At 44.5% G+C, this 25,861-nt stretch overlaps 1 protein-coding gene across 1 annotated transcript in view; it reads right to left on the reverse strand.

Moving 5' to 3' along the window:
• Positions 1 to 478: 478 nt before the first annotated feature.
• Positions 479 to 25,861, reverse strand: part of LOC134601288 (C-type lectin lectoxin-Phi1-like) — an 82,644-nt gene continuing 57,261 nt past the window's right edge. Inside the window, exons 5-6 of the mRNA XM_063445762.1 lie at positions 21,023 to 21,132; positions 479 to 973 (exon numbers count right to left, since the gene is read on the reverse strand). Coding sequence (XP_063301832.1) covers positions 841 to 973; positions 21,023 to 21,132 — 243 coding nt within the window. The 3' untranslated portion in view covers positions 479 to 840. The remainder of the gene's footprint in view (positions 974 to 21,022; positions 21,133 to 25,861) is intronic.

Below are 25,861 nucleotides of genomic sequence, written 5' to 3' on the forward strand. Positions count from 1 at the left end.
TGTCATGTGTCCTTAAGGGGTTAAACCTAAACATATTTTATAGTGTGACCATAATAAAGATCACTGTTAGAATCGGAGGTCATCTGGTCAACTGAAGAAAACTTGACTGAGTTGGAATAACATCCAAGAATAGGTATGAGCTGATACTGCAGGAGTGTCTATAGTATGCCGCAATATAAGGAAACATGGACTGAAGTAAAAAAAGTAAAGACAATGTTTATCATTTATTTGAATGCACACAGGATAAAAACAACATAATATATCTTATTATAACTTTAGAAATATATATTGATAAATCTCAAGAGGAACTCTGCATCTCATAATGTAATTGCCCAAGGAAAAAATCATTTAAAGAAACAGTACATAATCTAACAAAATTATGTTCCAAACTATTAAATTCCAAATCCAATTATTGGCCAAATTATGGCCACTTGTTGATCTGTGAAAAACAACAGCATTTAGTGGCTGTCCGCTGGACATCAGTCATCTTTCTTTCTAAAAATCTTCTTTTTTTTGAAGCCACAAAGGAACTCCAAATCTTGACTGTCATTTGTTTTGTTATTCATACAAATACCGATTTGATATTTGGTATTTGGGACAAATCGGCGATTGATCAAAATTTGAACGAATCGTGATTCTTTTGAAACTGAATGCATTAGTCTAACAGCTACATACAGATATCCAGCTGTTCACTCACTCACTCACTCATAGGAATGAATAATAAAATTGATCTATGTATATATAACATCAAAGTCAACGTTATGGATCAACAACCTTGGATGTTGCTCAAAACACACTACTGTCTTCATGTTATTAATACATCATAACACAAAATGGGTTTCAGCAGCTTAATGTTTTCATGCAGATAATGTTCTTTTCAGAATCGCAGGATGCATCATTCCAGCCCAAATATCGGATTTCTCCGCAGTACTCAATTCCATTGTAATTATTAGGCTCATTGTCATCCCAGTGGCTGCATCAAGAAAGTTAATAAATAATTGATATTATAAAGTGATTTAGTCATAGCAGAGAACAATTACTTAATAAAGGGTGAGTATTTCATTCTGAGCTGCATGCTGTTTAATTGTGTTTTTATAAAAAAAAAAAAAAAAGATTAATTGATGGAAGTAATCATTAGGTTTACCAATATTTTGTAAAGTTTTTTCTATCAAAGGTTTTTGAAACATTTAACTTTTTATGTTAAAAAGCATAACATTCATATGAAATATACACGCAGAGACTACTTTATTAGTTACTGTATATTAGCACATTCATGCAAATATATAACTAACCAATCATCCAGCAGCAACACACTGTATAAAAGCACTCAGACAAGGTCGAGTTTCCTTTACTCTTTAGATGTAGTTTAAAACAAAGCACTTGTGGGTGTGATGCGCTCTATATGCCCTATATGCTGATATTGTATTGACCAGATAAAATCAAATAACATAGATTAATAGGCCCTTCACACTCCATTTCATCTCATTGAAGAGATTGTATTGCTTTTCCCACCATTTATTGTTAAATCATTTTGAAATGCTTTAATACTGAATGAGGATCCAAAGCCATCCATAGCCCATTCCCCACTATAGCAGAGGCCAGGGATAGATTCACATAGGGGCTATTGGAGTGACTCCAAGGACTCTGCTCACCATCAGGTTACATAATATACCTAAATCATTCTCCCCGGATGGGCTTCCGCAATCTTCAGTACCACCAATTATTGTTTAAGGCTAACCTCCCCGCACTAGAAACTGAATGGCTGATGGGTCGGGCCCACCACCTGAGCCTAGAAACCTGGCATAAGATGTCTGATGGATGTAGTGGTGAGGCTGCACTAAGTCAAGAAATGCACTGATGACAGCATCAAGAAAGATGACCACTTCTTCTGAACCCTCCCCAAGCATATGTCTGTTTATGGATCTATCAGCCGCCACCATAGCCAAAAGCAAGGAATTTATAGTGATAAAACTTCTTGGCAACCATAATATTGCTTACCACTGGATATATATCACTATGATTATAATTTGGACAAAAGGGCATTACTAAAGCTGTACTCAAAGTAAGCAAGGTCCTGCAAGTTTAAAAAACAATGTAAATAGTGGGGGCGGCTACAAACAGCAGCAACTGCCGACACCCTTACCCCAAAACCTGCCCAGAAACCCGCATGCAAAATTTACTATGGTAAGTGGGAGAAAATCGAAGCATGGGACCTCCGTGGCATCGATATTCCACAGCCGCGTGGAGAGAGAGATGCCTAGGCCTGAGGAAACGCCAGAGTCGGAGACAGACTCAGAAGCAAGCGAGGTTAGCCACAACGCCTCACCTGTCACATGCAGGGATCTAAAAGGGCTTGTGCGGTACATCAAAGTGAATATGGCCTCTGAACTCATGAGACATCTGCCCCCCATCAAGGAATGCCTAGACGATCTGAACAGGCGCACTGAGGCACTGGAGTATAAAATGGAGGACGTCACCTCCACAACCTCAGCACACGGCAAAACTCTCCTAGAAATCCAAGGTAGACAAATCACTGGAAGATGCTCAGGAGGACCTAAACAACAGGTCACGACGCAATAATATTATAATCAGGGGGATCCCTGAAACAATCGCCATATACACTCTCCACACCACCCTCTGCCACCGCCAACCAACCACGAGATGTCATTGTGCGCCTTCACTACAGGGAGTGCAGAATTATTAGGCAAATGAGTATTTTGACCACATCATCCTCTTTATGCATGTTGTCTTACTCCAAGCTGTATAGGCTCGAAAGCCTACTACCAATTAAGCATATTAGGTGATGTGCATCTCTGTAATGAGAAGGGGTGTGGTCTAATGACATCAACACCCTATATCAGGTGTGCATAATTATTAGGCAACTTCCTTTCCTTTGGCAAAATGGGTCAAAAGAAGGACTTGACATGGTCAGAAAAGTCAAAAATAGTGAGATATCTTGCAGAGGGATGCAGCACTCTTAAAATTGCAAAGCTTCTGAAGCGTGATCATCGAACAATCAAGCTTTTCATTCAAAATAGTAAACAGGGTCGCAAGAAGCGTGTGGAGAAACCAAGGCGCAAAATAACTGCCCATGAACTGAGAAAAGTCAAGCGTGCAGCTGCCAAGATGCCACTTGCCACCAGTTTGGCCATATTTCAGAGCTGCAACATCACTGGAGTGCCCAAAAGCACAAGGTGTGCAATACTCAGAGACATGGCCAAGGTAAGAAAGGCTGAAAGACGACCACCACTGAACAAGACACACAAGCTGAAACGTCAAGACTGGGCCAAGAAATATCTCAAGACTGATTTTTCTAAGGATTTATGGACTGATGAAATGAGAGTGAGTCTTGATGGGCCAGATGGATGGATTGGTAAAGGGCAGAGAGCTCCAGTCCGACTCAGACGCCAGCAAGGTGGAGGTGGAGTACTGGTTTGGGCTGGTATCATCAAAGATGAGCTTGTGGGGCCTTTTCGGGTTGAGGATGGAGTCAAGCTCAACTCCCAGTCCTACTGCCAGTTTCTGGAAGACACCTTCTTCAAGCAGTGGTAAAGGAAGAAGTCTGCATCCTTCAAGAAAAACATGATTTTCATGCAGGACAATGCTCCATCACACGCGTCCAAGTACTCCACAGTGTGGCTGGCAAGAAAGGGTATAAAAGAAGAAAATCTAATGACATGGCCTCCTTGTTCACCTGATCTGAACCCCATTGAGAACCTGTGGTCCATCATCAAATGTGAGATTTACAAGGAGGGAAAACAGTACACCTCTCTGAACAGTGTCTGGGAGGCTGTGGTTGCTGCTGCACGCAATGTTGATGGTGAACAGATCAAAACACTGACAGAATCCATGGATGGCAGGCTTTTGAGTGTCCTTGCAAAGAAAGGTGGCTATATTGGTCACTGATTTGTTTTTGTTATGTTTTTGAATGTCAGAAATATATATTTGTGAATGTTGAGATGTTATATTGGTTTCACTGGTAAAAATAAATAATTGAAATGGGTATATATTTGTTTTTTGTTAAGTTGCCTAATAATTATGCACAGTAATAGTCACCTGCACACACAGATATCCACCTAAAATAGCTATAACTAAAAACAAACTAAAAACTACTTCCAAAAATATTCAGCTTTGATATTAATGAGTTTTTTGGGTTCATTGAGAACACGGTTGTTGTTCAATAATAAAATTAATCCTCAAAAATACAACTTGCCTAATAATTCTGCACTCCCTGTACTACCATGTAGTAATGAGAGCAACCAAAGACACCCCTTTACAAATTGAAGGCCACCAGGTCCAATTCCACCAGGACTCTACACAAGAGAAGCCAATTAACTATGTGTATTGGTTAGCCGAACCGGGTGTGTATGTCCGTATCCCCCCCTCTTTTTTTTTCTCACCCCCCCCACCTTATTCCCTTCCCTCCAATCCCACCCTTCACCTCATACTCTGTAGCGACAGCTCAAAAGAGACTTGGAGTCTTTGGTCTTGGAGACTGAATTCCCTACTAATACATGATACTGAAATCATGGACACCATCACCAAGGACCTCAAAACATACTTTGAGATAAACAACCTGTTACGGGAGATAGAACTCCTCATACCTTGTCCCTTAAGTATACTTTGTGTCGTATAATGTCCCCTGCGTTCAAATGGAATTTTTCTCTTCTGTGTGTTAATCAGAAAAAAGCTGCCCTGTAATGACCCCTGCTGTGGGAGCCAACAAGTCTATCTTCTACAACAAAGGGCTGTGTGATGTAACCAGAGATTGCTCTGAAGGGACAGGGGGGTCTCAGCTTCAAAGAAATTTGGGTTGTAAGCTCTGACCGCCCATGCAATCAAATTAGCCCTTTTTGTAAATGTACTTTTGGAGTGTTTCAGAATGGGGTAATTGTTTTCTGTAAGGGATTTCTCTGTACTTGAAAGGGGACTGAATTGCCTTTCTGGCACTGAGGATCATGGGAGGGACATGGGGGGCTGGGTTGGAAACTCCTTCACATGGGGCCTCTGCATAAATGCATGTGTTTTCTCCGAAATAAGCAGACTGTTTCTGTTACCCAATATGACTGGTTGCATCCATTATATTGAGGAAACTCTACACAAAGGGAATACTTTCACTATATTCAGCACATCTGGAATTAGGACTAGTGGAGGGTTGAAGGACTAACCACAAAAGACTCACAAACCTGTGACACACCCCTACAGCAGCATCCCCTACCTCATTGTGGGCAGCTCACAAAGCTGTGATCCAGGGGAAACTAATTAGCCTGGCCAGGGCCAGATTAAGAGCCCAGTGGGCCTGGTGCTGACAATTATGATGGGCCTAATTACAAAATCTTATTGACCAAAAACACTAAAACAGTCCTACCTTGTAAGCGTCATGTATCTGATGGAGATGATGCTGGAGGGAAACTCATAGGATGCAGCTATGAGAAAACACATACTGTAGCAGATGGTATCAGGGCTGTCCTAAAAGACTGTAATATTATTGCAATTCGTGTGTTATTTTTGTTCCTATGGTTAAAATGTATGTGGGATTCGTATAATTGTTCGGTAGTTTCCATCCGTACTCCATATGAATGTAAACTACCGAACCAATAGACCACCCCAGAGAGAAGTGTGTACCTTATTAATCGTTCACACTTCTCTAACCACAGGTTAATCGGTACTTTAGTGCTGTATCTGGGTGGCCGCTGTTCGGTATATGAACACGTGGCGGCGGCCATCTTACGCACGAAAATCAGTGTTTGGTCGAAAAGCAGTGTTTGGTCGTCGAGTGTCTGGAACTCAAATCGGACACTCGATTACCCGAACACCACTGAGACCTCCATGGCTCCGTAACTCCCGAACGGGAAGGCTAATCAGTCTCCCGTTCATTAGTTTCAAAGTACCGAACAAGGGGGTTCATACGAATCCAAGATTAATCGTGGATGGCAGTATTTGATGTGTATTTTACCTCCCGAACGAAGAGGTGCAGTCGGTCAAATTACACCCTCCACCTAACTCCCGAACCCCTGGACCGATCTGTGTGATTTTGGTATATGTAAGTCACCCAGATCAGGGCTACCAGGGGGTAACCCCAGGATTATTGTAACTGCTTGTTTTGGGGTACATTCAGAACTGGGGGAAAACTACAGTAATGGGATTAAGTGTCATACTGAGGGGAGGAGATGTGTGGGAGGTAACGGTTATACTATTGGATACTGTCCTAATTAATGTGAATCCCTCCCTTGCATGGGAGAATGCTTTATAAGGAGACTGTGGGGATTAAAAGTCAGTTCTGCTCCTGATGCTGTGTGTCGTCCAGTCATTGGGATCTGTATGGGGATATTCTTGGATTAATTTATTTGCTGGAATTACTGCTTCATGGTGTTTTTACTACTTGTTCCTGAGCCTCACTGGGATCTATAGTGGAGTTAACCTGTGGAATATCAGGCCTCCGCTACACATACCCTATGCTAATCTCACGCTTTCAAGTAAACCCCAGCAGTGTCCAGGAAATAAGGAAGTCTATGGATGGGGTAAAAGGGTGGGACACTTACACAAATGACATAACCAGAACTGCCGAAAGGGACAAACATACACATAAATGGGGCATTTCTGTGCCCCCATGTCTCCCAGTGTCCCCATGTCACTAGGACACTAGGGGACATTGAGAGACTTGGGACACCTGGGGACACTGAGATACTAGGGAACAATGGGAGACCTAGGGACACAGACTCTTGGGGACAATAGGAGACATGGGGACACTGGGTGACTGCAACATGAGGGGACACTGGGAGACATGGGGCACTGAGACAATGTGATACATAGGTGACACTGTGATATATAGGGAACACTGGAGACTTGATAAAGACCTGGGTACAGGTCAAAACGTTGCAGTATCCAATAAACCAACTTAAATCTATCACAGTGAGTGCCTGAGATTTTTTTATTTTATACTAGGGGACACTGAGACACTTGGGGGCAATGTGAGAAATGGGGACACAAAGAGACCAGGGGACACTGAGACACTATGGATACTAAGACACTGCAGACACTGGGACACTGGGAGAGATGGGCCACTGAGACACTCTGATACATAGGGGACACTGTGATACATAGGGGACACTGGAGACTTGATAAAGACCTGGATACAGGTCAAAACGTTGCGGTGTCCAATAAACCTGCTTAAATCTATCACAGTGAGTGCCTGAGATTTTTTCTTTTATACTAGGGGACACTGAGATACTAGGAGACATGGGGACACTGGGACACTGGGAGACTAGGAAACACTGAGACATTAGGGACACTGGCACACTACGGACATTAAGAGACACCAGGGACACTGGGAGACATGGGGACACTGAGATACTAGGGACACTGGCTGGGAGACATGGGGACACTGGGAGTGCCCCATGTCTCCCAGGTCTCAAAGTCGCCCAGTGTCCTCATCTCTCCCTGTGTCCCCCAGTGTCCCCATGTCTCTCAGTGTCCCCTAGTGTCTCAGTGTCTTCATGCTGCCCAGTGTTCCCTAGTGTTTGTATCCCCATGTCTTCCAGTGTCCCGATGTCACTAGGACACTGGGGGACACAGAGACATTGGGACACTGGGAGACATGGGTACACAGATACATGGGGACTCTGGGAGACTAGGGGACTCTGGGAGACTAGGGACACAGACACTAGGGACACTGAGAGACACCAGGGACATTGGAAGACATGAGGACACTGAGAGACTAGGGGCCACTGTGTCCCTAGTGTCTCAGGGTCCCCATGTTCCCCAGTGTCCCTATGTCTCAATGTCCCCAAGTCTCTCACCGTCCCCATGTCTCGCAGGCCCGGAGCAGCTGTCTGGCCTCTCTGTGCAGAGCTGCTCCCCCACGGATCAGTGAGTAGAGAGAGGCAGGGAGGGAGTTTCTGTAACTTCTTATTCCTGCTTCTCTCCACATAAACAGCGACCCCTACTGGCCGGTGCTGGTATTGCAGAATAATCTACGTTTATACTCTGTTTATTACTGCAATACCGGCACCGGCTAGGCGGCCTCAAATACCTGAGAAATATTTCTGAGAAATACCTGGCAACCATAAGAAATACATGAGCAATACCTGGCAACCCTAAGAGTAGTGAGATATAAAAAAAAAAAAAAAAATTTTTTTTTTTTTTTTTTTTAAATCAATGGGCCTGTCCCATGGGCCTGGAGCTGCAGCTCCATCAGCCCCTATGTTTTTTTTTTTTTTTTTGTCAATCTTTCTTTTATTGAAGCATTTTTGATGGGGTACAGAAGAGAAGGGGGGAAACGTATAGTTTGTATACAGTAGAGGATTAAAACATTATCAGCTTTAAACTATTACATTTCTAGGATAGCGATGCTTCGTTTTCTAAATTTTTATAGAGTTAACAGCCTCGTTTTATATTATACAATCAAGCGTAAAACATGAAATTGAGAGCTTTGACTAAACATAAGTATGGATAGTTTGGCAGGGTAAGTATAACAGTTGCTGTAGGTCAGATATTGAGTGCTAGAAAATATGAGTTACCACGTTATGATTAATCGCAGCAGGCTTCCAGTCTCTCCTATACGTGAGGGAGTATACATAGACACCTATATATAATTTGCACTGACAAAATATAGCTAACAGAATATAAAACATACTATAAAACCACTGGGAACTAGTAGTCGTGAGAGCGTTAACTAACGCAAGGTGCTCAGAACTCGTAACCTGTTGTACATGCATGGGGACTCTATATACACTGGGGACTCTATAGGTGAGTGTTGTTGCTCTCAATATGTGTATATATAATGCACAGCTCATTTATGTGGTACCCTAGTGGTAGGATGATAGTTGTGTGTGTGTTAGTTCACCGGCATTGGCTGACACGTGTGACACACGAACAGAAAAATAAAAAATAAAAGGCATAAAGTAGGTGAGACAGTCAGTATGGAATAACTTAGAACACTTAAATAACTTGCTTCTCATCCTGGGCTGGTGGATTTGCCGAGTCCGATTAGCTGGTGTCGGGATTAGTCTCAAATCAGCCCTCCTCTCACGCGGGCCACAGTAGGTAAAGATTCTCATATGTATTAGCGTGGGGCAATCAATGGGTAAGTTATACATGCATGCAGGGCCCATAAAATTTAGGTGGCATATCGAAAACATGTTAAGAGTGAGAAATACCGCTGTTCGGAAAAGATTTGGTATGTCCGTGGAAGTCTGGTCATTGTGGCTGGTAGGTTGCGGAAAGTCAATGGTTCAGCCCATGCCCGTCGGATAAAGGCCCAGTAGCCAGGAAGGTTGTTCCATAGAGACGGTACTCTCGGCATCGTGTCTGCCTGGTGTCTTCTGATTCCCCGCTCTCTGCTCGCTCTGTCCTGTTGCTTGGTGTCTGGGGACCATGTGTCCTCGGCCCGAGGCCTTAGTAGGGGTTCTTGCCACAGTTCCATTGACCCCATCAACAGGGTCGTGGGCCCAAGGGCTTGCCGGTGCTCGGCTGTCTCCTCGGGTGTATGGGTGGCTTCGGAGGGTTACCTCTTGACGAACCCCCAGCTCGGAAGAAGAGCGTGTGGCCCCTTTAGTGGCTGGGTGCGTTTGGCGGTTTGCTTGGAAAGCACTCAGGAGCTCGCATGAGTCGGGTCTTGCATCCGCCCCGTGTTTGCCGGCATGTTTTGGAGAGGCTTCGCTTAGGCCGTGGTTCCGCTGGGATGCCACCTTGGCTGCTCGTGTGGGGAGTACCCTCATTTGGCGCCGGACGGCCGGGCGAATCCAGGCCGCCAGTGCTCTGATCTCTCGTTTGTAAGGCAGTCCCTTGGGCATGTGTCCTCCCCACATGCGTGTGCCTAGCTGGTTTAGGAACTCTAGTGCGTCTCTGGGCGGTTTAAGGAGTGTGCTCTTTGAGGTGCCCGTTAAATGTCTGGGCCCAGAACCTCCGGAGTCCCGTCTTAAGTGGGAGGTTGCAGTTTCTAATTTCGCGTATGTCCCGTTGGTGGGGACCGGGATAACCCCCGCCGGTCCATAGGGGGGGGAACGGAGGCACAGACCTTGTCCCGTAGCTTGTTTCAGCGGAGAGAGAACGGCCGTCTCTCCCTCCGCCGCCATGCTCGTAGGCCGCATCCTCGTGTGAGTCGGGATCGGTGGTAAGTTCAGCTTTCCTGGTGTCTACGTGTAGGTCACGGTGGCCCCAGTCGTTTGGGAGCTGCTGTAGTGTGATTTACAGCCTCAATCTGTCGGTATTCGGCAGTGAGCACGGTTGAAAACCGGAGCAGCAGCGACATGCGACTGCTCCGTTCCGCAGTCAGGCCCCGCCCCCCATCAGCCCCTATGTTAATCCGGCCCTGAGCCTGGCCACAGCCAAAAATTATGAAAAAGGAAACAAGGTTGATTCAATAATGACCAAAATCATGTCCAACAGATTCAATCCTAACATTGAATCTCTCATCCATCTGGACCAAGTAGGATTCATACCCAACAGGCAAGTAGCTGATAAAACACGCAGGGCCATCGACTTCATCTGGTACACACAACATAGACATATTCCATCAACGATTATATCCCTAGATGCCGAGAAGGCATTTGATCACCTTATCTGGCCTTTTCTGATCCAAACCCTAACTCACCTCGCTCTCCTCTGAGAATCAATCTCTTTAAACAAAGCAACCTATCACCAGCCACAGAGTGCATTACTCATACCCAATATAATGCCACCTAGCTGTTCTATCTCGAATGGGACGAGACAGAGATGCCCACTTTCACCCCTCTTATTCACCTTATCCCTGGAACCATTGCTGGAGGTGATATGGTCCCATCCTGGGATTGAGGGAGTGACTACAATATAAAATCTCTGCATATACTGATGACTCCTCACCCTGACAAACCCCACAACATCTATTGCCACATTGTTGAAAGTGATAGAAAACTACTCCAAGATCTCAGGTTATAAGCTCAACTTTTCCAAGTCCAAACTACTCCCAGTTTACCTGCAAGCTGACAGCCTGAGTGGACTCAGAAACGAATTCCCCTTACGCATATGCGAAAAATCAATACCATATCTGGGGATACAACTACCCAACGACGTAACAGCCCTATATCAAATCAACTACACCACCCTCTTACAAAATGCATATACCTATCTCAAAACCTGGGAGAGGCTGGGAATCTCGTGGATGGACCATGTCGCCTCTATAGAAATGAACCTCCTCCCTCGCTTTTTATATATCTTCCAGGCTATTCATGTCCTGTTCCGAAAAGCATACCTGATAGCTCTAAAATCAGCGGTAAATGTCTTCATCTGGAATGGCTCCAGGCCCAGAATCCACAGGGACACCCTGTATGTACCCAGTAAATCGGGAGGTCTGGGACTACCTAACTTCTTGCACTATCTTTACCCGGCCTACCTTGCACAGATCCAGCACCCAACAAATGCTGGGTAGACATTGAACATTCCATCTTCAGATGGGACCACCAGTCATTATATATGTGGCTCCCCCGACAACATCGCCTCCTATGCCCACCAACGGTCCCTACAATTACTTATTCCCTGGACCTCTGGGACGAATCTTCCTATCCTCCATCACGCTCATTTTTAGGAATCAACAATTCCCACCCGGATTTGTGGTCAAACATTTTGCCCAATTTGAGAAAAGGGATATCTCGAGACTCAGAAACCTCTACCTCAACAATCGCATTATTGAATATAAAGACACACCGGAAAGCTCTTCCCTATCCACATTCAACTACTTCCGATGTGTACAGCTTTGCAGCTATGCCCATAATACACCAAGCAGGAGTAGCGCCTCTCACCACATTTGAACACAAATGTATAGCCTTGCCAACCAAAAAAAGCCAGATCTCAGACCTAAACATTGCAATAGCAACACACAGCTAGCACATGTCATTACCATATATCACAACATGGTAAGCAGATCTAGGCCCCCCCAAATAAAGTGTCAGACTGGTCAGCTCTCTCATCTCTCTCTCTCTAAGGAGCAAGGATACAAAATGTTATTCCGATGGTACCTGACGCCCTAACGACTGGCAATCATGCACCGCTTCTTGTCCAACTTATGCTTAAAAATGTGCAGAAAAGTGGACACATTTTATCATTACTGGTGGACCTGCCCAAAACTGATACCTACATGGCAAGCCATAACATCTCTCCTGACCAGAACCCTTGGAAAACCATGTCCCATGTACCGATAAATAAATAAACTCATAGACAGAGTGGCTCTTGCCACCCAGAGGGCAATAGGAGAGCTGTGGTCAACAACAAGCCTACCCACACAGACAGTCATAGCCAAAAAAAATACAAGCCTCAATAGACATGGATAGCCTTACATCCCAAATCACACTGAACAACTATTAAGCCCCGAAACTCATCTAATGCTAGGCACCAAGCAGCATCCACTCCAACATGCAATATAATGCAAGTCCCCTACCCTAGCCCCTTCTTCCAACTACAACACACTCCCTGGAGTTGCGTGGTGTGGGACTGCAGGAAACAAAAGACGGCCACACTTCACATTGGCACCGTCAGCTACTCCTCTAAACTTCCCACTAACAATATTCAAACTCTTACTCTCATAACCCATAAAAACCCACTAACCTCGTCTCTTCACAATCTCACCCCTACTATGCCTTTTTATCAGGCTCCTGGGCAGAGCACACAGACTATAAGGACTAACAACTCAAGGCCAAACTAAAGACCTCCACCACATCACGATCGGACATGAACTCAGAAAGGTCAAGACACTGGTAACCGAATCCCCCAACCCATCAGTGACTCAACTGCAGTCTAGATTTACAAACTCACCCATCCTTAGGTTGACCCTGACAATTATGGACCACAAATCCATAACTGAAACCAAATAAATCCTTGAGGGGGGACAACCAGAGATTGAACAGAGGTCAAACCAACTCAATAGATCGCAAAACATTCTTTCCAATATGTCTTGTGGAAATGTATTTACCATAAATAATTTTGAATCTGGGGCACACATCACACGTGCACCCTGGAGCTAATCTCGGTGAAAACACGATCCTCTCATTGTCAGAAGCCATTTAATGAGTGTTCACACATGTATGTACTGTGCACGCGGAGCCTGTACTATACTACACTGTAACAAACCTTTCTGCCTCTCTAAGAAAATGTATACATGTATGTACTGAACTTTAATCCAAAACAAAATAAAACAAAGAATTTTGAAAAACAAACAAACCTCGTGGCCGGACGGTCAGAAAGTTACCTGAATGGCGATTCCATTCTACTGAAGGGATCTGAGTGCTATTTTGACAACTTGGGTGCTCAGATCAGGGCTATTTGAGGATATTAAACTTGTGGGGTTCCTGTTGTCAGGATCGGGTCAGGGATCCAACACGCAGAGTACAAAGAGTAGCTGATACGTATACCGGTCCTTAGAATGGCCGGACTTAACGTATAACTACGATAGAATGGTCAGAGACAAGCCGAGGTCGAGGGAACGAGAAGACAGGTAAGCGAGAGACAAGCCGGGTCAAGGATAACAGAAAGACAGGAGAGTAAATACCAAAGCCGGGTCGGAACCAAAAGACAAGAGAATAACAAAGCACTGTGTGACTAGGCGGACTAGAACCACGACAGGGCAATGAGTGAATGAGAGAGCCACTGTTAAGTATCCTGGCTAGGGAGAGAAGACACGCCTCCGGCGAGTCCTGATTCGTCTCCCGAGATTTGAGTGACAGGACGTTCCGGGTTGGCGTCATGACGTCTACCTCCAGTCCTCCTGTTATAAAAGGAAGTGACTCCCTCGCGGCCGGCGTTAGCAAGACCGAGTGAACCGCGAGGGACCGAGGAGACATGCCGTCCGGACGGATAAACTTCTAAGTCTCTACCTCTCTCAGAGGTAGAGACCTCAGGTACCCTGACAGTACCCCCCCTCTCAGATACGCCCACCGGGCGGAAGGAGCCGGGGCGAGATGGAAAGCGGGAGTGAAATGCCCTGCGAAGGCGAGGAGCATGAACATCCTCTTGTGGTACCCAACTCCTCTCCTCAGGACCATATCCCTTCCAGTCAACTAAATATTGTACTCTCCCCCGGGAGACACGAGAATCAATAATGGAGTTAACCTCATACTCCTCCTGACCCTCCACCTGAACAGGGCGCGGAGGGGCGATTGTGGAGGAGAATCTGTTACAGATTAGAGGTTTCAGCAATGACACGTGAAAGGAGTTCGGGATGCGTAAAGTAGCAGGGAGGGCTAGACGATACGCCACTGGGTTAATTCGAGTCAAGATCCTGTAGGGACCAATAAAACGAGGAGCGAATTTCATGGAAGGAACTTTAAGACGAATATTCCTAGTACTCAACCAAACTCTATCGCCTGGAACAAAATTCGGAGCCGCCCTTCTACGTTTGTCAGCATGTTTCTTAACCAGTACAGAATTGTGTAGAAGAATCTGTCGAGTCTGATCCCACAACTTCCTCAAATTGGCCACATGGACATCAACCGACGGCACTCCTTGGGAAGGAGAAACCGAGGGAAGAATAGATGGATGAAAGCCATAGTTCATGAAGAAGGGGCTTGAATGCGTAGAGTCACAAACGAGATTGTTGTGCGCAAACTCCGCCCAAGGAATCAAACCGACCCAATCGTCCTGGTGTTCGGAAACAAAACAACGTAAGTATTGCTCAATCTTCTGGTTGGTTCGTTCGGCAGCTCCGTTAGACTGAGGATGATAGGCGGACGAAAAATTCAATTTGATGCCTAATTGAGAACAGAACGACCTCCAAAAACGTGAAACAAATTGGGAGCCTCTATCAGAAGTGATCTCCGAGGGAATCCCATGCAAGCGAAAAATCTCTTTAGCAAAGATTTCCGCCAATTCAGGAGAAGTCGGGAGTTTAGGCAAAGGTACGAAATGTGCCATCTTGGTAAATCTATCGACTACGGTGAGGATAACTGTGTGCTTTTTAGAAACAGGCAAATCCACAATAAAGTCCATTGCCACACAGGACCAAGGTTTGTCAGGAATTTCCAGAGGTTGTAGAAGGCCACACGGAAGTGAATGCGGTAGTTTAGTTTTAGTACAGACCACACAAACTCCGATAAAATCCTTAATATCCCTCCGTAACGAAGGCCACCAGAAATCCTTGGAGATCAAAGAATACGTCTTGCGAACACCCGGATGGCCAGCCACCTTACTCTCGTGAAGACACTGTAAGAGCTCCAATTGGAGTTCAGGAGGAACGAAAAGTCTGGAAGCCGGAGTCAGTCTAGGTGCCAGATGCTGCAAGCTCCTTATCTGATCAAGAAGCGGAGAATGGACTTTGAGAGTAGTGTTAGCGATAATGTTACACCTGGGTACTATAGAGGACAAAACCGGCTCAGATACGGCAGCAGGTTCATATTGGCGAGATAAGGCGTCGGCTTTAGAATTCTTGGAACCTGGCCTATATGTGAGTACGTAGTTGAAGTGAGTGAGGAATATGGACCAACGAGCCTGTCTAGATGATAGATGTTTAGCCTCTCCAATATAGGATAAGTTTTTATGATCTGTCAAAATAGTAACAGGATGCAAAGTACCCTCCAATAAATGTCTCCACTCCTTCAAGGCCATTATAACCGCTAGTAGTTCCCTGTCACCAATGCCATATCTGCTTTCAGTACCTGACAATTTTTTGGAAAAGTATCCACAAGGATGTAAAGGCTTATCTACACCCAACCTTTGGGACAGAACAGCACCTATACCAGTCTCAGAAGCGTCAACTTCGAGTAGGAAAGGTAGTGTAGTATCAGGGTGAACTAAAATTGGTGCGGAAGCAAACAGCTCCTTGAGTGTCCTAAAAGCCAGAAGTGCTTCAGTAGACCAATTCTTAGTATCAGCCCCTTGTTTGGTCATATTGGTGATGGGAGCAATGATAGAGGAGTAACCCTTAATGAAACGTCTGTAGTAATTGGAGAAACCAATAAATCTCTGGATAGCCTTGAGTCCCTTAGGTAAAGGCCAATCCAATATGGATTGGAGCTTCTCTGGATCCATTTCAAACCCCTCCCCAGAAATTACATAACCAAGAAAGGTAGTTTGGGATTGGTCAAAGCTGCATTTCTCTAGTTTGCAGTATAAGCCATGCTGAAGAAGTTTATGTAAAACCCTTCTGACTTGTCCGTGGTGAGTTTCAATATCCCTGGAATTTATAAGTATATCATCAAGGTATACAATCACACAGTCATCTTGAAACTCCCTAAGAACCTCATTAATAAGGTCCTGAAATACCGCCGGGGCATTGCAGAGACCAAAAGGCATTACAGTATACTCATAGTGCCCATAACGAGTATTGAATGCAGTTTTCCACTCGTCACCGTCGTGGATTCTCACCAAATTATAAGCACCTCTAAGGTCTAACTTAGTGAAAATTTTAGAACTTTTTAATCGATCAAAAAGCTCGGTGATCAAGGGGATCGGATATACATTTCTGATGGTTATCTTGTTAAGACCTCGGTAGTCAATGCAGGGTCTTAAAGAACCATCCTTCTTTTTAACAAAAAAAAATCCAGCCCCAGCAGGCGAGGAGGATCTTCTAATGAACCCCTTGTCTAGGTTTTCACGAATGTACTCCTCTAGAACTAAGTTTTCATTCGTAGACAAAGGGTATACATGACCCCTGGGGGGCATGGTACCAGAAAGTAAATTAATTTTGCAATCAAAAGGCCTATGTGGTGGCAAGGTATCAGCCTTTCCTTTGTCAAATACTGCCTTTAAATCTTGATACAAAGACGGTATCTGTACTTTGGTAGAGTCGGTAGCGTTATTAAGTGAGTTGACACTACAAAGAGGTGACACTTTCTTTAAACAATTCTCTTGACAATCCTGACCCCACGAAACTATTTCCCCTGATCTCCAATCTATAACGGGGTTGTGTCTTTTAAGCCAGGAGTATCCCAGGACTATGGGAACAGAAGGAGATGAAATGAGTAGTAGGGATATTTCCTCCTTGTGTAGAATACCAGTAGTTAAGTAAAGAGGTGTGGTCTCCCGGAAAATCACAGGCTCAACTAAAGGTCTACCATCAATGGCTTCAACAGCTAAGGGTGTCTTCCTTAACTGGGAAGGGATAGTGTGTTTGTTGAGAAACTTTTGGTCGATAAAACTCTCAGCAGCGCCGGAGTCTATCAATGCCATAGTCTCTAAAGTTCCCTTCTCCCAAGTTAAAGAGACCGGTAATAGGAGTCTATGTTCTTTGTAGTTATGAGTAGAGGACAAAATCGAAACACCCAAGGTCTGCCCTCTAGAGAAACTTAGGTGCGAGCGTTTCCCGGACGACTGGGACAGCTCAAACGTACATGACCTCTGGACCCACAATACATACACAGTCCCTCCCTTCTCCTGTACTGTCTCTCCTCCTCTGAGAGACGAGTAAGGCCTAGCTGCATAGATTCTGAAACCTGTGGATTTTTGGTTTCAGAACTTTGAAATGATGGTGCTAGTCTAAAGGAAGATTTACCGGTTCTATCTCGAGTATTCTGTCTCTCCCTTAGACGTTCGTCAATACGAGAGATAAAAGAAATTAAGTCCTCCAGATTCTCGGGAAGCTCTCTTGTCGCTACTTCATCAAGTATTACATCAGATAAACCATTTAAGAATACGTCTATATAGGCCTGTTCATTCCATTTTACCTCTGCCGCCAAAGACCTGAACTCTAGTGCGTAATCCACAAGTGTTTGGTTGTCTTGTCTAAGGCGCAACAGTAATCTGGCTGCATTGACCCTCCTGCCAGGAGGATCAAAAGTTCTTTTAAAAGCAGCTACAAAGGAATTATAGTTATAGACTAATGGATTATCATTCTCCCACAACGGATTAGCCCATCTCAGAGCTTTCTCAATGAGTAAGGTAATAATAAATCCCACTTTTGCCCTATCCGTAGGGTATGAACGGGGCTGTAGCTCGAAATGAATACTGATCTGGTTCAAAAAGCCACGACACCTCTCAGGGGAACCAGCATAACGTACAGGTGGGGTAACTCGGGAAGAAGCACCTACCTACAGTAGCTACCTCTAGCCCTGAACCCACAGAAGAAGCAGACATATTACGCATCTCCTCAGGTGGATTAATAGGACGAGACAGCAGCGCCTGTAGTGCTAGAGCCATCTGATCCATCCTATGATCCATGGCGTCAAACCTAGGATCAGGAGAACCAAGCTGACAATTTGTACCTGCAGGATCCATGGCCCTGTCGTAATGTCAGGATCGGGTCAGGGATCCAACACGCAGAGTACAAAGAGTAGCTGATACGTATACCGGTCCTTAGAATGGCCGGACTTAACGTATAACTACGATAGAATGGTCAGAGACAAGCCGAGGTCGAGGGAACGAGAAGACAGGTAAGCGAGAGACAAGCCGGGTCAAGGATAACAGAAAGACAGGAGAGTAAATACCAAAGCCGGGTCGGAACCAAAAGACAAGAGAATAACAAAGCACTGTGTGACTAGGCGGACTAGAACCACGACAGGGCAATGAGTGAATGAGAGAGCCACTGTTAAGTATCCTGGCTAGGGAGAGAAGACACGCCTCCGGCGAGTCCTGATTCGTCTCCCGAGATTTGAGTGACAGGACGTTCCGGGTTGGCGTCATGACGTCTACCTCCGGTCCTCCTGTTATAAAAGGAAGTGACTCCCTCGCGGCCGGCGTTAGCAAGACCGAGTGAACCGCGAGGGACCGAGGAGACATGCCGTCCGGACGGATAAACTTCTAAGTCTCTACCTCTCTCAGAGGTAGAGACCTCAGGTACCCTGACACCTGTGTAGTATGACTGTATTTTTGGGGTGTTTAACATATTTCATGTATGGTTCCTGTGACGGACCGCTGGCACGCCGACCGAGTACCCCCCGCAATCGATGCTCCTAGCGCTTGCCGAGGACTTCGAGCACTCCAACCGACACCATCAGCACTGCGGACCCCACTTCCAGTGATGCAGCCGTCCAGTGGGTGAGCCTCTCCTAAATCCAGAGAGCATAGCAGGAACAAATCAAGCTCTTACAAGAGCTTACTCTGAGGAGTAAGTGATTATAGCAATCCCCAGAGTGTAGGTATCCCATCCCCCAAGCATGAGCCAAGGCTTCAAGAAAGGTGCAAGTAGGTCTGGTTTATTGAGGGCTACCTGCCCGGTATTTATGCAAGTGTCCACCAGGTGGACACTCCCCTAGGGGACCTGATAGAACAATGGGACACATCTTGGATATTAGCCAATCACAGACAATACAAACAAAACACTCCCACAGTGACATCACAATCCCTCCTCTCTATCCTGGAGATAATTGGGAAGTAATCAAATTATCTCCCAGGACAGAGGCAAGACTCCATTAACTACATGGTTGCAAAAAGACATAAAATTATACAATGTTACAATTACTACATAAAACATATATATGCAACATATCCCCAGATAGCTTAGATCTGAGCGCACATTATTACCGAATGGCGCTCAAATCACATACATACAGTTCAATCGCCATGGAGCCAAAGTCTTTTCCATAGTCTTTCGTTACACGAATAGGCTCCATGACATAGCTATCTGGGGTAGCATTACTCACATACTGAAAGTCCCTAATGCCCCGGCAGAAATACACATATAAACCTTTCTGCAGGGTAAAATACAGCTATCAGCACAGGGGCCATAGTCGGAAGGCAGGAGGCAAGCCAGTAGTCCCCTCCAGGCACAAGTGGTTGAAGGGCACTTCGTCACAGTTCCCTGTAACTAAGAGATAACTGAGTTACTGGTCTTTGACTCAATCATCTCCCAGACACAGGGACGCCTGGGAGGGGTTTGTGTTGTGTTGAATGGAGACCCCCTGCTGGGGGTCTGTACATAAAAAGCCAAATGCGGCTCAATAAACTTTAGTTGTACTGCCAGAACTATGTGTCGTCCAGTTACTGGGGAGGAGGAGAGCTATTCACTTTTAAGCTCCTTTTTCCTGAGTTCTAGTTACCAAGGAAACCAGCGAAGAAAAGTCCTGGTCAGGACTAGCGCTCCGCTACATGTACCAACTGACCAAATCTATCATGTCACACATCTCCGTGCCAATGCTTTCCAATAAGCATGGTACATTGAAAAAAGGTAAACTTTATTTAGTAGTGTGATTTTAGGATGGGTGTTATTACAGGTTATTTGAATTTATATATATGGCCCTTCATTAAGTTATTAATGGAGGGAAAGGCAAGAAAAGATTGGATAAGGTGAAGTAGGCAGATTTCCAAATCTGGTTTTAAGACTTGAAATATCATTGATAATAATGTTGATTGGAATGTAGTATATAAAAATAAACATGTTAAAGTAAATAAAATGACTTATAACGGTCTAGATTTAATATGATAAAATAAATTTGGATAAACTTTTCAAATTATGTTTTTCTAAATATTAAGGTATAAAACAATACATTAAATTTAAAAATATATAAATTTATAAATTTATCAAAAATATCAAAATATTACGCTATTAAAATATTTGTAAAATATGAAATAATTGTAAAAGTGTATCTAAAAATATTAACTCGTTAAAAAAGCCCAGGATAATATGTAGAATCAAATGAATGGAACAAAAATGTAATTTGCCAATGTTGGCTGCCTGTCCTGCGGGTAAGGTCCTGGTCCCACAAGACTATAAAAGTTTGGTGCAAAAGTGTTTTATTCAGTCATCACAGAAAGGCAATGTTTTGACACACTGGGTGTCTTTCTAAAGCCAAGGCTTAAGACAGACACCCAGTGCTTCCCAGGATAATATGTGTTATTAATTACCAACATACATTGGGTTCTCCTTTTATCAGATTGAATGCATTCCCATTCACTCATTCTAGATTCCTTTCTTGCCTCCAACCTTAACCTTAATTTTTGGGATTTATTTTCTATTCCATGCCATAAACAACCTATTTTCCTATTCAGTTACTCTTATCGTGCAACAATTTCTCTAAGGAGAGAGCACACTTTATAAATTATATATTTCTTACTATGCATGTGATTTATAAGAAGAAAATAATATATACAATTGTGTTCGGTGTGATTTAAAGGTCATACTTACGTAAAGGTCAACTTTGTTCCATCCTGCCACTTCCACACATTGGTGCCATTATCTTTTTGAAGACCTATCCAGTATCTTTGTTTGTCATTCAGAAGTGAATATAAGGCAGTCTAGGAAGAAAATTAATTTAATATACCATCTGCATTTTAAGAACGTTGTCATCTATAAAAGCTTTTTTTTTTGACAATTTTTGTTTTATTGAGGAAAGTTTATAAGGTTGACATTTTCACTCATTACGTTGTGATCAAACAAAAACCATATAACATGAACTCATGCAATCATACAACATTAACAGGCCTCTTTTACTTTTTTTTTCTTGTGTGTTTAATTTGTGTGTCGTGAGGTGTGTCTGTTGGTGGTGTTTGATAGTGGTACCTCGCATGCGCTATAAAAGCTTTTATCATTTATATGTCCTTCCCTGTCTTGGTCCGTTGTTCTGTTGGGGAGGGAAGCCAACTGCCCACATCCTCCGTTCCCTTCATTGTATCTTCCGCTAGGGAGGGAGTCCAACACCCTCCGCTCCCTTGGTTGTGATTTGCTGCTGGGGAGGCAGGCCGGCTACCTTAACTCCTCTTGGTGGGTTGGAATCTGTCGCCGGGGAGGGAGGCTAACTTCCTCTTCTCACAGGGTTGAAATCTGCCGCAGGGAATGGAGGCCAACTAGCTCCACTTCCTTTCCCTTCATTGTGATCTTCCACTGGGGAATACCTCTACTCCCTGTAGCCCAATCTACCACTTGGGAGGAAGATTGACTACCTCTTCTTAATTGGCTCATACTCTGCTACAGGAGAGGGAGGTTGACTACCTCTTCTCCCTGGTGTGCACTCTTCCACTGGGGAGAGAGGCCAGCTACCTCTACCTGCTCTTGCTGGGTTGCACTCTGCCAATGGGGAGGGAGGCCAGCTACCTCTAGCTTCTCTCACTGGGTTGCAATCTGCTGCTGGAGAGGGAGTGGGGTGACCAGGGTACCCAATTCAGGGGGTTGGGGATTTTAAACCACTACTCAGAACTTTGCTGATGGGGAAAAAGGTCAGCTACCTCTATCTCCTGGCTGACTTGCAATCTGTAAGAATCCTAACCCTGGTGGGTTATCATTTGCAAGCCATGGGTACTGCTGGACTGCATATTGTCATAAGGCCCAGTAAGCATCATCCAGCTACAATTCCTACTAGACCAACTCCTCTAATTTGAACATCTGGACAGGGGGTGCTCTCCCAGAAAAGGCATCCGCAAATCATCATGACCCCAAATTCCTGCATAATGGTTGGAAGGGATTCTCTCTGGGGAACCCGACCCTCCTCAAGGACATTGTTCCAGAGGATCACATCCCTCCAGTGTACTTCACCAGCTGCAGAGACAGGGCCATCATACTGGGACCAAGCTTCTTGTAGTCACTGTTGGAAATTTGAGGTTTGGCATCTAGACTACACTCTGCCATCTACCACAGTTCGTGCCTGGCTGGCGTCTCTTGGTCCATCTCTGTAAGAACATCCTCCCTGATCAGTTGTATCACCTTTGCTGATAGATTGGCTCTGATGAAAGCCAAACCCTCTGACACTTTTCTCTTAGACTCCTCCTCTTGGTCCATCTCTGTAAGCACATCCTCCCTGATCAGTTGCATCACCTCTGATGAAAGCCAAACCCTCTGACACTTTTCTCTTAAACTCCTCCTCAGACTAGGATTCTGTATCCATCTTCCTGAGTAACAGAAGATATGCAGGAGTACCAGTGGTGTCTTGGATGTTTTCCTAATAGCTAGGAAGCCATCCCAACGCTGCCACCAAATGTGACAGAGCTCCCATACTCTGACAGAGTACCTTCACCCAGTCTGCACTCTAGCTGTTTTCAGGGACCCTGGAACGATTTAGACTAAGTTGCCAAATCTTTACTGGGGTTACTGAGAACTTCTTCCCCCCTGGACCAGGTTGCAGCCTTCCAGGCAGGTATCGCTCCCTCTGCCTTTGCCACTTCAGCACCTTTTCCAGTCAAGTATCCACACCTCTGCCTGCACTGTAACCAGCTACTGTCTTTACAAACAAAACTTGTGGCTCTAGCTCTTTCTAGCTTGTCTCAGAATCCAGGGACCAAGCAGCCACCCAACAGATCCAAAGACCCTGCTACTGGAATCCCTGAATAACAAACCAGGACACACAGCTCCAGATGGAACTAACACACACAGCATTTTTTTTAATTATTATTATTATTCAGGATTAGTCCAAATGCACAGTACATTAAACTTACTGTGACAACTTAAATCCAATACCAATTACCAAATCATAGTGGGAAACAGAAAGGAACCCGTAACAACAGACCAGCATATCTATCAAAGATCTCCATCACTGACCCACATGCAGTTTGAAGTAGCCACCAGCTGGGGAGGAAGACAGCCAGGGGAGGAACCTGGAGGAGCTCTATCACTTACCACTAGCACCACCAGGGATGGCAGCACGGTCACCCCTCCCAGGCTAAAGGTAAGAAAGGAGGGGGGATACAATCAATGCTTGTATATTTTTTTAAATTAATATATATTGATAATAATCTGTTCCCAACACACAAGCCCTCCAAACATATTCACACACCAGCACTCTCACTCACACACACACACACACACACACACAATGCACCCCTGGCACTCACAGCCCCCTCACTCACACACACACACACACACACTGCACCCCTGACTCTCACAGCACCCTCATTCACACACACACTGCATTCCTGACACTCACAGCACCCTCACACACACACACACTGCATTCCTGACACTTACAGCACCCTCACACACACACACACACACACACACTACACCCCTCACACACACTGCACCTTCTCACACACACAATGCACAGTATTTTTTGCTGGCATTTTTGTCTCCTGGTATCCCATCTATGAAGACACCAGAGACAAATTTCAAGCAAACACAGTGCAAGCATGTTATTAAATTTGCTTGCGCTGTGCAGAACAAATACAGGGCATTTTTTGGTCATGACAAAACACACCCTATCTGGCCCCGCCCCCTTTTCGGTGGGCCGCTGTAATAAAAAAATGCCCGGGATGAATTTTCTTCCCAGTCCGGCTCTGGTCAGGGATGTTATGTGTGCGTGTCAGGAATGTACAGTGTGTGTTTGGTTGTGTTTGGTATATAGGTGCAGGATGAAATCCCTCTCCTTGCGTGCTCTGGCACTGATCTGTGTACGAGCGTTGCCATGGAGGAATAGTAGGCACCTGGCTGAAGTACAGTTCGCATCCTCCATGGTCTTACCTGATCAGGCTGATCTCCCCACTTGCCTTGAATATGAGAAGCGTAACTAGCGCCCGCTCTGAATGGGCCGTCAGGGAAGACTTTTTTATTTTCCCTGTAGGCTTCAGCCCATCGGCATTTGCTCAGTTTGCCCGATGTCTAGTCCAGACATGTGTTGGAACTACCTTCTTTTCGAAAAGTCAAGCTTTATCAACAGTACAACACTTATATTGGTGCAGTTTTTTTTATTGTATAACACGAGAGATCAATAATGTGACAAGTTAGTCAGTACCAATATACTATCTTATGAGTGATCAGAGTGATCCGAGTAGATAATGTCAAGATGCCCCATATGTGCGAATAAAGCAGGGAGTGAGTACGTTGAGCAATCTATATGCTAATTCGAGAGCTAACAGAATGATCTGAGCATACTATTTAAAAGAAGAAAAACTACCACAACAAGAGGACATAGTCTTAAGTTAGAGGGGCAAAGGTTGAAAATAATATCAGGAAGTATTACTTTACTGAGAGGGTAGTGGATGCATGGAATAGCCTTCCAGCAGAAGTGGTAGAGGTTAACACAGTAAAGGAGTTTAAGCAATCGTGGGATAGGCATAAGGCTGTCCTAGCTATAAGGCCAGGGACTAATGAGAGTATTTAGAAAATTGGTCAGACTAGATGGGCTGAATGGTTCTTATCTACTATTATAGTCTATGTTTCTATGTTTCACTGTACCCAGCCATGATGGTAGAGTAGGAGTCTATCACCAAGCATTAAGATAACCTTAAATAAAACATTTTTTTTTTAACTTGAGAGAAGGAACCTGATCTAGAGTGAGCTGAGTATATAATGCCAAACTAGGTTAGGCTCGTGCTTTATGCAATAAACCAGGTACAAATTAAATACAGTGGTTTTGACTTGGTTAGTTGAATGGCCTATAGGCCAACTTTAAAACAAACATAAGTGGGATGAGCGCATGGTAATAAGTTGTGGTGGTAAAGTGAGAGTCTAGTGCCAAACGATAAAATAAAAGTAAAAAAACATATTTGTTAGTCAAACAATAGTAAAGAGACCACTGCTCATTAAAAATGATGTGCAGTAAACACATCATATAGGCATGTATAGTAAGATAACAAATCATATAAATAAACTAAAGCAGACACAGGGAACAGTTTAGGCAAGCAGAGGTGAGTATGGAAGCTGGCCTTCAGTGTGTCCGATTTTACCGAACCTTGATCCCTTGGAGTTACTTCCGGGTTTCGCAATTCGAGAACTCCTCCTGTGTGTATGACGTTTATAGGAATGCTGCGCCAAAAGTAAAATGCTTACTCAATTTGCTCTGACAAGAGAAAACTTTGCCTACTGAGCTCTTGCCTATTTGAATACTTGTGAACTGAACTGAACCCTTTATACTGACCTTGCTGCTCTCTCCTGCCCTCACGACCGGATCTTGCCTACAACGTTGCTACTCTCTCCTGCCCACAAAGAATGTTAAACAACCATCCTCAGAGTTACTGGAATCTTCTAAGGAGAATAAGTATTAATTGATTTACTCTGCTCTGCATAATCTCTTCTCCTTGTAAGTATCTAGACTAAGCT

This window comes from Pelobates fuscus, chromosome 3 (genome assembly GCF_036172605.1).
Source record: "Pelobates fuscus isolate aPelFus1 chromosome 3, aPelFus1.pri, whole genome shotgun sequence".
NCBI classification, from domain to species: domain Eukaryota; kingdom Metazoa; phylum Chordata; class Amphibia; order Anura; family Pelobatidae; genus Pelobates; species Pelobates fuscus.